The sequence below is a fragment of the Paroedura picta genome, chromosome 11, assembly GCF_049243985.1.
Source record: "Paroedura picta isolate Pp20150507F chromosome 11, Ppicta_v3.0, whole genome shotgun sequence".
Taxonomy (NCBI): domain Eukaryota; kingdom Metazoa; phylum Chordata; class Lepidosauria; order Squamata; family Gekkonidae; genus Paroedura; species Paroedura picta.
Genome location: NC_135379.1, coordinates 1,198,167 through 1,210,320, shown reverse-complemented (window position 1 = coordinate 1,210,320; position 12,154 = coordinate 1,198,167). Strand labels below are relative to the sequence as shown.

The following is a 12,154-nucleotide window of genomic DNA, read 5'->3' as shown; positions in this document are numbered from 1 at the left end:
CTGCAGAGTCCTGAGTTTGGGCAGTGCAGGTCTGTCCAGGTGGGCTGAGAAGTCTCCAGAGGGTGCCCTCCTCTCCTTTTCTCCAGGCCTTCCGAGCACCAGGCCTTCCGGGCCCTGCCGAGGCCAGCTTCCAGGTAGCCAGGATTCCAGAGGCCGGAACCGCCTGTCCGGGAACCAAGACTCCAGAGGGCAGGACTTCCCCTCTGCTGGCGAGAAAAAGCCCAACCGCGGCCTCCTGGTGCTGGACTCGAGCTCTTCCAGCGAGAGGGAGCTGCCGTTCCGCTGCCCGGAGATCGAGAGCCTCAGGGAAGCCACTGGGGTCGTCCTCCTGGATGAGCAGGAGCCCCGGGTGGGCAGGACAGCCCAGGAAGCTAACCACAAAGGTAGCGTCTCCCTTGGCCTCTGGGCTTGGCTGCCTGGCTGCCAGCTCTACGCGGGAGGGGGGGAGGGGCAGCCAGTGGCGGAAGGGCAGCCAGTGGGGTCTGTGGTGGGGAGAGGAAGGGAAGAGGGTTTGGAAGCCACTGTGGGACTCCTTTGGGGAGCAAATGTCAGGGTCCAAATTTGTAAATTCACCTAGATAGCTGTAGTAAATTTTCTGAAATAAACGACAGAACCTTTCAAATTCTTCAAGAGAGCCAGTTTGGTGTAGTGGTTAGGAGTGCGGACTTCTAATCTGGCATGACAGGTTCGATTCTGCACTCCCTCACATGCAGCCAGTTGGTTGACCTTGGGCTCGCCACGGCACTGATAAAGCTGTTCTGACCGAGCAGTGATATCAGGGCTCTCTCAGCTCCTCCTCCTCCTCCAGGCTGAACATTCCCCATTCCATCAGCCTTTCCTCTCAGAGCTCGGTCCCCAGGCCCTGGATCATTCTCAATGCTCTCCTCTGCATTCACTCCATTTTGTCCACATCCTCTTTGAAGTGTTGAACCCTGCCATGGCAACAAACGTAGGCCTCTGCCCCAAGGAGTCTGCAGTTGGGAAGTGTGGGGATGGAAAGACATTTTTATTTCCCATTTCCTCCTTATACTGAATCTGACTATTGGCCCATCCAAGTCAGGCGTGTCTACTCAGACTGGCAGCACTTCTCCAGGGTCTCAGGCAGAGAAAGGCTTTTCACATCACCCCCTGCCTGGTCCCCTCCAGGAAGAGAAGGCTGCTCAACATTCCCCAGGGCTTGATTCTGCACTCTGTAGCCAGACATGCCAATCGAGTAAGCTTATCCAGAAAATTCTCGGCCTAGCCCTTTCCTTCCACACGCCTCCTCCCAACAGCATTGAAATTGCGCTCTCTCTGGCACAGAATGTGCCCCACCCCTGCACCAAGTGCTCCATAGCTGCACGCAGGGCTGTGGCTGTGTGTGGAGACTGGGCAGCCAGAGTAGCTGCTTTGTAGCCCCAGGCGGAATGGAGACTTCCCGTAAAGGCTTTCTGCTAAAATGGCCTGGAGGGGGGGGGTGGGGAGGGAGCCGCTGCTGAAGAGAATCTTCTAAGTGCATTGGGGGGGGGGGCAGGGGAGTGGAGCGACTGACTTCACTCGGGAACAACTGCATGAGGACGCCGGCCGGACGCCTGCTTTCAACAAGGCCTGCAGCTTTTCCACTGGAACCCTCTTTGCCCCAAGAGGCAAAATCAGGGAACCAGGAGGTGAGCGGGTGAGCTGCCCTCAAGAAGTGCCTCTCCCACCAGTTGGCACAGTCCTGGAGTGGGTTTTTTGTACCCTGCTTTTCCCTACTCAAAGGAGTCCCAAAGCAGCTTACAAACCCCTTTCCGTCCCTCTCCCCACAACAGATACTCCGTGAGGAAGGTGGGGCAGGGAGAGTTCTGAGAGAACTATGAGAACTAGCCTGAGATTGCCCTCTTGGCTTTTTGTGGGGGAGCGGAGATTAGAGGCTGCCTGTGTTAACCACTATACCAAGCTGGTCCCAACCACTTTGGCCAGCTTGACTTGAGGATTGCGACTTCCTAGACACAAGGAAGGCGGTGAAGGAAACGTGGGCTGAATCACACCCTTCAAAGAAAGTCCCGCTGACTTGGCGGGAACTCCCCTGGTGGGAACCTGGGTTGGTCTGGGATGGAAGTCCAGAGCCCCTTTTCCCTGTGATCTTGTGCCCTAGTCATTAGCTGGGTGGCATAAAGCCAGGGACCATTACTGGATGGTACTGGTGGGGGCGGGGGGGGGGGACGAAGCCGTGTGTGCTCACAAAATAAGGACTGGAAGCTCAGAAAGGCACATGACAAATACTCACTGCTCAGTTTGCTGTATCCTCCTGTGTGTTTTCCACCCTTCCTAGAGTACTGTGGAAGCCCTTGTTTCAGAACTTGCTATATGCATGTGCAGGAAGGAGTCACAGCTGGCGACAGCTTGCTTTGCTGGTACATATGGGGAAGCAGATGTACACTCATGGTTGTTACACGGGGTGGGGCATCCATGGGGCACAGGCAGTCTCCGGCCTGGAAGTGAGAGCCATGCAGGCTTAGATGGAAGCAGGAGGCAATCTGGACGGAGGGCTTGATCACTGCCTCTTTTTCAGAGTCCGGAAATGACTCGGAAAGCAACGAAGGATCTCTTCCAGAACTGGAGGAGCCAGAGGTTTCAGAACCACGGACAGCTCAGACGCAGGTAGGATGCTTGGGGGAAGCAGTTGGGCGGGGGCTCAGCTGGAAGTTAAGAGTTAGGAAGGGGAGAGAGTCGCTGTTCTTGGGATGGCAGAGTCTGTGGCCTGAGTCGCCAGTGGGCCTGACCTCAAGAGGAGTTTGTCTGCCTCACAAAGGGAACTTCTGTTGTACCATGTTTATAGAGTCACTAGGAAAGACAACAAGGCTAGGAAAAGTTGAAGGAAGACCCAGCTGAGGATGCTGAGCAAGGCTGCTAAGGAAAGGGATTTCTGGAGGTCCGTACTTCACAAAGTTTGTAATTCACGGGATCTGAAGGAGTGAGCAGGGACTCCTGAAAGCTCCTCCCCAGCCACAAATATTGCTAGTCTTTCAGGGGCTCCTGGACTCTGGCTCTTTTTTGATGCTGCAGAGTGACTCATGCAGCCCCCCATCTTGATGGATTAATTCATAGGGTTGTCCTAAGTCAGAAGCGGATTGATGCCCCATAGCACATGTGGCAGCATACGGAGGTCTGTAGTCCACTGCTCCAGCAAACATCAAGGCAGATTGCAGAGAGTTAATCGAGGCAATTAACAGGGCAAGTCATCTAATAAGCAACAGACAAGGAGTACAGAAGTCCGAAAGGAGCAGAGAATATTAGGCACGATTCAGAATGAAAATATCATGCAGAAATTGGCGCTGCATCACTAGAACGAGCATTTTCCTTGTCAAGTGCAGCTGTGGCTTTGTGCTCCTCCTCCTCTCTCCCTCCCCTCTTTCTTCATAGTTTACTACACCCAAAATTGGACTTTCAAAAATGTTGCTTCTGATTAGGGCAATGAGCAGGATAAGAGCATTTGCATTAATCTGCAGCCCGGTCATTTTTTAGGCCGAAAGCACTTTCCCCTCTAACTTTTGACAGGGTGCTGGGAGAGGTGGGGGAGATGGGCTGGGCATGGGTCCAAGAGCTTCTTGGTTGTGGTGCAAGGGGTCACCCTCTGGCTGCTGCTGCCGCCGCCAACTTTTGGGAGACGATCCCTCGGAGACTAAAGATCTAGAGACTTGTGGGAATGTTTGGCATTTTCACACAGCCTGAATAATGTCCTTTCACTCCACTTTCTGTGTGCACTTAAGTGAAGTGCATATGGGGAATGGACTGAAAGTGCCTTGTTCAGTGTCAGAGCCACGCTTTCATCTACAGCGGTTCACTGAGGGGTGTGATTGACCCCTCCACGCTTCTCTTCTAGGCACAACTGACACACTCCTTGGGAACAGGCGAGGAATCCATCAGCAAAGCAAAACAGAGCCGAAGTGAGAAGAAAGCCCGCAAGGTTGGTGTCCGACGGGGCAAAGGGCAGGGCCGTTGGCGGCCAGTTGTGTCTCTGCGATGCTTGCTGCAGTTAGCCAGCCTCCTCCTGGTCAGCCTTCCTTGGGGAGGGGGCCACCTTGTCTCCCCTGGTGAGGCTGGACTTTGTCCTGGGACTTCAGTTGCCAACCCAAGTCTTGGAAATTTCTGTGCGGGAGGGAGGGAAGTGGGGGACAGCCTGCTCCTTTGCCTGCAAATCCTGGGGGAACTGACTGAAGCTGTTCTCAGACAGGGAGAAGACCAGTATCCAGATGAAGCTCTGTAGACCTCACCATTGGGGGGGGGACAGAACTTTTTAAAATCACCCCCCCTTGTCTTGGGGGGCAGAAGGGAGCCTTGGCCTCTGACAGTCAGGCTCAAGAGCTGGTATATTGGGGCAGGGGGGAGGACATCTGGGTCTCTCTCTGAACTGTTCCCGGATGCGGCAGCAAGGCCAAGATCCTCCTGGGTATCTGCCTGTGGGAGGTCTGTGGCAAAGTCCTGCCCCTCACACACCAGAGCTAAGCCCCCCTGTGTGGGTGTGTCTGTGGTGGTCCTGGAAAAGTTCGAGAAGGGCTTTGTCCGAAATGCAGCCGGTCAGGAGGAGGGATCTCTGCATACTCCTGAGCAGACCCTCGCTGAGGCCCAGGTGCTTCTTTCCAAGGGCTGTGGCAGGTCCGCTGCTTGGCGTGCAGAAGGGCCCGGGTTCCATCTGCAGCCTCTCCAGTTGAGAGGACCAGGCAGTCGGTGAAGAGGAAGACCCCTGCCTGTGCCCCTGGAGAGGGGCTGCCAGTCTGAGCAGTCAGTTCTCGCCTTGTCTGATCAGTGATCTGGTTCAATATGTGATGGATCCCCGGGTTTCTGTCTTAGGCTCTTTGGGAAGGGCCATGGCTCAGGGGTGGAGCCTCTGCTTGGCATACAGGAGGCTCCACATTCAACCCTTGCAGGCGTCTCCCGTGGAGAGGACATTTGCCTGAGACCCCGGAGAGCCATTGTCCACAGACAAGGCAGCTCCCTGTGGGCCCCTGTGGGCGTCCTTCAGGCTCTGGACTCTGAAGCAGTGCAGAGGAGCCTTACCGGCACCCAAATGCAGCCCGGTTGAAGTTCCAGGAAAGCACTGCTGTGCTGCGAGGCCGGCGGATCATCCTGCATTGCTTCCCCTCCCTCAATCAATAACCCACCCGCTCTATTTCCAGAAGCCCATCTCGGTCTCCTCCCCCTCCCCCTCCCCCGCCAAGGTCTGGCCTTTCAGACCCTCTTCTCTGCCTCCCAGGGGGGCGGGGGAGTGCAAGACAGCTTCTCCCTTTCCATTAGGAGCTGGCGCTGTGCCCTTTTTGCCTACCCTTGTGTGCAAGTGGCTGCAGTCTTATTCCCCCCCCCCCACAAGCTTGTTAGGCTAAAGGGGGGAGGGGGGCAGTCTGCCTGCTGCCTGCAGTGGTGGTTCCTTGTCCATCAGCCGCCGGTTGTAGGTGGAGGCAGGAGCAGGTAGGTCAGGCGAGGATCCCGCTGGGATGGATCGGAGGTCCCAGGCTCAATCCCCACCCTGAGCTGTGACTCACGAAAGCTCCTCCCCTGCCACAAATGTTATTCCTTCTTAAGGTGCTCTGGGACTCTTGCTCTTTTCTGCTGCTAAGGACAGGCTAAGATAGGACCTGTCCTGACCTGCCAGCCTCTCCAGTTAAAAGGACCAGGCATGAGGGGATGCAGAAGTCCTTCCTCTGCCGGAGGCCCCAGAGCAGGCTCCCAGTCTGAGCAGACAAGGCTGGTTTTTGTACCTGGCCTTTGACTACCCAAAGGAGTCTCAAAGCAGCTTCCAGCCGCCTTCCCTTCCTCTCCCCAGGGGTCTGATGCAGTCGAGGGCAGCTTCATGGGTCGTGTGACCTTGCCCACCAGCCCTGGAGCACTCCCTCATATGGAGAGCTCAGCTGTTGCCCTTTCTTTGGGCAGAGGTCCCCCCCCACACACACACCTCAACTTCCTGCTTCAGATCTCCTGGCCACGTTGATCATTATGGGACGGTGTCTCCTTTTTACCCCACCCCCACCCCAGGCCATGTCCAAGCTTGGGCTGCGGCAAATCCACGGCGTCACCAGGATCACAATCCGGAAATCCAAGAATATCTTGTTTGTGATCACCAAGCCGGACGTCTTCAAGAGCCCAGCCTCCGATATCTACATCGTCTTCGGAGAAGCCAAGGTGAGCGGGGAGTTCTGGTGTCATGGGGAGGCCCCTCAGGAGGGCCCGGCTTCCTCGCCCCCCCCCCCCGCTGCTTCTCCAGGATAGGCGGCCGTTTGAAAGGAGGCCTCTTCAGGCTGTTCATAACAAAACCTCTCTTGCCCTGCAGCAGATTTGGGGCTGGGTGGGGGAGCCATGGCCCCCCATCAAGCAACATTAAAAAAATTGTTACAGCAAAATATTAGAAATTTACTGGAAGGGCGGAATAAAAAATCAGATCAATTGGCCAAAAGTCTCTTTGGGGGGGGGGGCACACCAGTGGCCTATCCACGCCAACACTCTGCCATGCAGTGGCTAAAACCCAGGGGCCCTCAGGAGGTCCACCCGCGGGGCCAAAGCTGTTGGGACTCAGCTCAGCTTGCTCTCGGCTCCCAGCAGGCTCAGCAGGAAACATTCCAGGTGAGGAAAAAGCACCAAGGGCCTCTGCCGGGTCTCGGCCTCCCATCAGAGTCTTCTCCGTTTGTCTCCTGCAGATCGAAGACCTCTCTCAGCAGGTGCACAAGGCGGCCGCCGAGAAGTTCAAGGTGCCCACGGAGCACTCGCCTCTGATCACCGAAACAGCCCCCCCCTTGACGATCAAGGAGGAGAGCGAGGAGGAAGAGGAGGTCAGCCTCGCAGGGTGCTGGGGAGGGGAGGGGAAGGGAGGGTGCTGGGCTCTTTTGGCCACGGGAGCAGTGGCCTCCTTCCTCAAGTCCTGTGCCTAGAGATGCTGGGGATTGAGCCTGGGCCCTTCTGCTCTGGCACGGAGCCCGTGGCTACAACAGATCAGAGGCCAAGGCCTTGATAAGAGCCCTGCTGGATCAGGCCTGGACACCTGGCCCAGCCTCCCGACTCACATAGTGACCGACCGGTTCCCCTGAGGGCCAAGCACAGGGTAGAGAGGCCAAGGCCTGATGTTGCCTCCTGGCTCTGGGATCCAAAGGGGTAGCCTTTGGGCTTTTTGCCGAAGAGGTTACGGCCCTGCGAGTGCCCCGGAACGCCCGTGGGATTCACTGCCTCCTGCCCATTTTTCTCCGGCCAGGTGGATGAAGCGGGTCTGGAGGTGAGAGATATCGAGCTGGTGATGGCCCAGGCGAACGTGTCACGGCCCAAAGCGGTGCGGGCCCTTCGGCACAACAACAACGATATCGTCAACGCCATCATGGTGAGCCTGATGCTTGCGGGTGTCGTCTTGTCCGGAGCAGGGAGAGACCTCGGCCTGCCGAGAGCCTGACCACTGGAGTCTCTGGAGCCCACTGGAGTCTCTGGAGCCCACTGGAGTCTCTGGAGCCCACTGGAGTCTCTGGAGCCCACTGCTCCTCCGCGGCTGGGAGGGGCTGGGCCTTTGGGAACTTTATGGGATGGCAGGAGAAGGGTCTGCAGACTGGCATCCTCTCTAGACTGTGTGTGTGTGTGAGGGGGGGGGGGAGTCCTTTGGAGGAGCAGTTAGGCCCCGGAACTGTAGTGGGTTCCAGGCTCCTGCATTGGTATTGATTTGTGGGTGCTCTTTTTGTCTTAAAATCACAGACTCCTGGACTTGGAAGGGATCTCCAAGGTCATCTAGTCCTGCAGAATGCAGGAAATTCACAACTACCTGCCCACCCATAGCGGCCCCAATTCCATGCCCAGATGATGCCCCCCCCCCAAAAAAAAACCCTCCAGAATCACTGGCCAGTCTGGCCTGGGGGAAATTTGCCTCCTGACCCCAAAGTGGTGATTGACATTTCCCTGGGTGTGCAAGACAGGGTCACAAAGGAAGCATGGGTACAATCCCGTCTTAAATTATAGGAATTAAATTTGGACTTGGGAGCCTCTGGACTGACAAATGGACTGTCTAATTCAGGGGGTTTTGAGGCTGCAGGCCCCTTTGGAAGTTTGACTCAGCGTGGTAGGTGGAGCCACAAAATGGCTACTTCAGGAGGAGGAGCCAGGCACAAAATGGCTGCTGCCGCAGACCTGCTGTCCCCAAGTGACAATCCCTGTACTATGGTTGCAGCTGCTACCACAGCAAGCCTTTTTAAATATGAGTGCAGCCAGTCAAATCCCACAATGGCCGATCATTCTGCAGGGGTTTGGACTAGATGACCCCAGAGGTCCCTTCCAACTCTGATTCTAAGCTCCTAGAAGCTTGGCTGGGTGAGAGCTCTACCTAGCCCAACCCTCTTTCTAAGAACACATTCTGGGGCCAGAAAAGGCAGTGGGTGCCCTGTTCTAATAGTACAGTTTGGGCACACAGTATAATAGAGTTTAGGGACTGCATTGGAGGTGATGCGACAGAAATGCACCTGGGGCAGCCCACTCACACTGGGCGCCGTAGTCCTCTCCGGAAAGGCCAGCATGTTGTGAACCTGCCCGAAAGTGGCAGAGGCAGGGCAGATCTTGGAGAGATATGTACTTGCTCCCTGCTCCCCCCCCCCCTTTGAAAACGTGACTGATCCCTTCGTTCTTCCTTGCAGGAGCTGACCATGTAGCGACCGGCTGGCAGGTTCCTCCCCCAGCCTCTGCCCCCACCCTGTATAGATGCACAGTTACTCCTGTCCAATACAGCTGTTGTTCGTTAGGACTGCCAGTCACTAGTCCCGACTCTTCTGCATTTGATGCTGCTGCTGCTGCTGAATAAACGGTATACTCACTTGAACGGCACACCAGCTTCGGGATCCTCCTTCGAGGGGGGGGGGGGGGAGAATGATTCTGGTTGTGCTCTAATGGTTTTGGACTTTGTTCTGGTCATTGCAGAAAGAAGGTAAACCCAACTGTTTAGCCTCACTGGCATTCTCTTGTATTCCCCGTGCCTATGAGAACGTGCAGGATAACCATGAAGGAGCTGGGTTTTTTTTAGCACCTTTCCCTTCCTTCCCCCACGACAGACAGCCTGTCAGACAGGTGGGGCAGAGAGAACTGCTCTGTGAGAAGAGCTCTACGAAAACTGGGACTGGCCCAAGAAAGCCCAGCTGGCTGCAGGTGGAGGAGAAGTGGGGAATCAAGCCTGGTCCTGTAGGTCAGACGCCCCTGCTCTCAGCCATGGCTCCAGGCTTAGTTGTTGTCCTTGTTGACGAAACAAAAGCTGCTGCTTGGAATTAGGGGGTCAGGCTGGTTTTGGAATTACCCAATGGAGACGGGGCCTTGCAGCTCCCAGGAGGGGGGGGTCTCAGCCACCCATATCATGGCAGTGTGGCTGGAGCGGGGAAGTGGAAAAGGGGATGTCCCCATTTCTCCTGGGCTCCTTTTCTCCTCCAAAATGCTCTCCACCTTGCTGCTAATTCCCCATTGTGTATTTCCAAGTATGTGTGATCAGCTGGGTTAGGAGAAAATACCTTTTTCAGGTACCAAAGCCCCAGTTGTGACTTCTTAGTGGGTGGGACATGGAAGGAGGTTATCTTTATGTTTGAGATCCCTGAGATAGCTGCATTCTGCTCCTAGGTGGCAGATCTGGATAATGTTTTGAAACACAGAATCCTAGAGTAGGAAGGGGCCAGGCAGAGTCCCACCCCTGCTCCATGCAGGATCGGCCTAGAGCATCCAGGAGAAGGATCTGTCTAGCCACTTCCTGTCTAGCCCTACCTCCTTATGCTGTTGATTCCATGGCGGAACTACTCTAACCCATAGAGCTGGAAGGGATGCCAGTGGTCATCTAGTCCACCCCCTGCCCAATGTAAGAAATTCACAGTCCCACTCTAAGTCCAGTGAGAAGGGCCACAGGCCCTCCTGAAACCCAGTGCATGCTGCAGTCCACATTGCCCCATGAAGTCAGGCGATGAGTTTGACAGATGAGTTTTTAATTCCTCTGGGGTTCTACAATTGGGAATGCATCTGTCCATTAAACTTTAATCTTAACATTTTTATTTCCTTTACCATGTTTTCCCCTCAGAGTTAAACCCAAACAAATGTATTTATGTATTTATGTTCATACTTCTCATGACAGGTCTTCTTGGGGCGGTTTACACGTTACCTGATAAACTGAGCTATTGATTTCTGTAAGGCCCCTTTATCTGGTAAACATGCTGTGAACTAATCCATGACCCACTCTCAGCTTTTATCTGTGGTCTTATAACACCCATTTCATTGTCTAGGTGTGCATGCTCATGAAAGCTGCTTACACCATGAACAGAACTTTGTTGGTCTTAAAAGTCCACTGGACTCAAATTTTGCTTAGCTTTTATCAATGAGGGCTAGAAATTTGTTTCCCCGTTTTGAAGCAGTTTGCAAAATTATACTCATGTGCCACCGTTGAAGCTGAGCAGCACCTCAGATCTGGAGTCCCAGCTGCACTGATGACAGAACAAAGGCTGCCCTGTAAACAAAAGGCGGGGCAGCCAAATCTGTTGGGGAGGGAAGGAGGCAAGAGGCAGCAGAACTCTGCCCTGTGTCTGATGCAAGAGGAGGAAAACTGCTGCAGTGCAAATGGGTGACGTGGGAGCCCCAGCCAACCCCCTGAAGACACAGCTCTCCCTGCATGGGGACCGCAAGCTCCTTGGGGCATGCCCCTTCCTTTGTGATGCTGTTACTGCTCTCCTAAAAATAACTGTGGGGTGCATGGAGAGCATCATATTTTTAGCATGCATCCTGAGGCCTCTTGCAGATAATTGCATGCTGCTGGGCCCAGCCTCCAACAAGCAGGCAGTGATGGACTAGAGAGCCCGACCTCCCTTCGCCTCCCTGAAGCTCAACCCGCCCCCCCACTTCAGGCGCGTAGCACCATGCAGGTCTGGGTTCGAGTCCAGCAGCACCTGAGACCCGGAGTCAGACACCAACAGTGAAGGGCCACTCCTGGTATTCCCCTTCTCTCCCCCCTCCCCCATACAAGGGAGACTGTGCCAGTGTCAACCTCAGGAAGGTCTCCCTCCTCCTCCTCCTTTGGGCTGCCCTCTGCTGCCCTCAAAGGCTAAATGCTGCCCCTTGCTTAAATGGTCAGCTCCACTTGTCCTGGGCACTCCTGCTCTCTCTCATTTTTAGAAGCCCCAGAAGGTGGCTGATTCAGCCCCAACTACAACTGCCCAACATGAACTTCCCCAGGCCAGGATTCAGGGGGGCGGCTGTGTTGGTCTACATCCACCCCCGAGTCGAGACCGCTGTGGGAGCAGCTGAAGGAGCTTTCTGAAGAGACCCTGGCTCAGGGGCAGAGCCTCTGCTTGGCAGGCAGAAGGTCCCCGGTTCAATCCCCAGCAGCATCTCCAGTGAAAAGGACCAGGCAGGAGATGATGGGAAAGACCTTTCTCCACCTGAAACCCCAGAGAGCTGCTGCCAGTCTAAGTAAACAAGACTGACCTTGATGGATCGATGCTCTCGTTCCCCTGGAGGCCCCCTTCTTATGCCTGCCCCAAAAGAAGGATCCAGCTCTCAGATGAGCAGGCAGTGTGATGCAGCGGTAAAAAAGGTGAATGACATTTGGGCTGTATCAACAGGGGCATCACATCAAAATCACAAGATGTCATAGTCCCGTTGTATACGGCACTGGTCAGACTCGCCTGGAGTACTGTGTGCAGTTCTGGAGGCCTCACTTCAAGAAGGACGTAGATAAAATTGAAAGGGTACAGAGGAGAGCGACGAAGATGATCTGGGGCCAAGGGACCAAGCCCTATGAAGATAGGATGAGGGACTTGGGAATGTTCAGCCTGGAGAAAAGGAGGTTGAGACGGGACATGATAGCCCTGTTTAAGTATTTGAAAGGTTGTCACTTGGAGGAGGGCAGGATGCTGTTTCTGTTGGCTGCAGAGGAGAGGACGCGCAGTAATGGGTTTAAACTACAAGTACAACGATATAGGCCAGATATCAGGAAAAACTTTTCACAGTCAGAGTAGTTCAGCAGTGGAATAGGCTGCCTAAGGAGGTGGTGAGCTCCCCCTCACTGGAAGTCTTCAAGCAAAGGTTGGATACACACTTTTCTTGGATGCTTAGGGCTGATCCTGCGTTGAGCAGGGGGTTGGACCAGATGGCCTGTATGGCCCTTTCCAACTCTATGATTCTATGGGATGAGCTGAGCAACAGCACCCCCTCCTGG

General features: G+C 54.9%; 1 protein-coding gene across 5 annotated transcripts in view; it reads left to right on the top strand.

The window, feature by feature from the left end:
- The window catches only part of LOC143820913 (uncharacterized), a 32,633-nt gene extending 22,465 nt beyond the window's left edge, over positions 1–10,168 (top strand). For all 5 annotated transcript variants that reach the window (XM_077304291.1, XM_077304294.1, XM_077304293.1 and 2 more), the window contains exons 3-9: positions 87–383; positions 2,534–2,622; positions 3,845–3,928; positions 5,992–6,138; positions 6,651–6,782; positions 7,199–7,321; positions 8,613–10,168. In XM_077304291.1, the coding sequence (XP_077160406.1) occupies positions 87–383; positions 2,534–2,622; positions 3,845–3,928; positions 5,992–6,138; positions 6,651–6,782; positions 7,199–7,321; positions 8,613–8,627 (887 nt within the window). In that variant the 3' untranslated portion in view covers positions 8,628–10,168. The remainder of the gene's footprint in view (positions 1–86; positions 384–2,533; positions 2,623–3,844; positions 3,929–5,991; positions 6,139–6,650; positions 6,783–7,198; positions 7,322–8,612) is intronic.
- Positions 10,169–12,154: the final 1,986 nt, after the last annotated feature.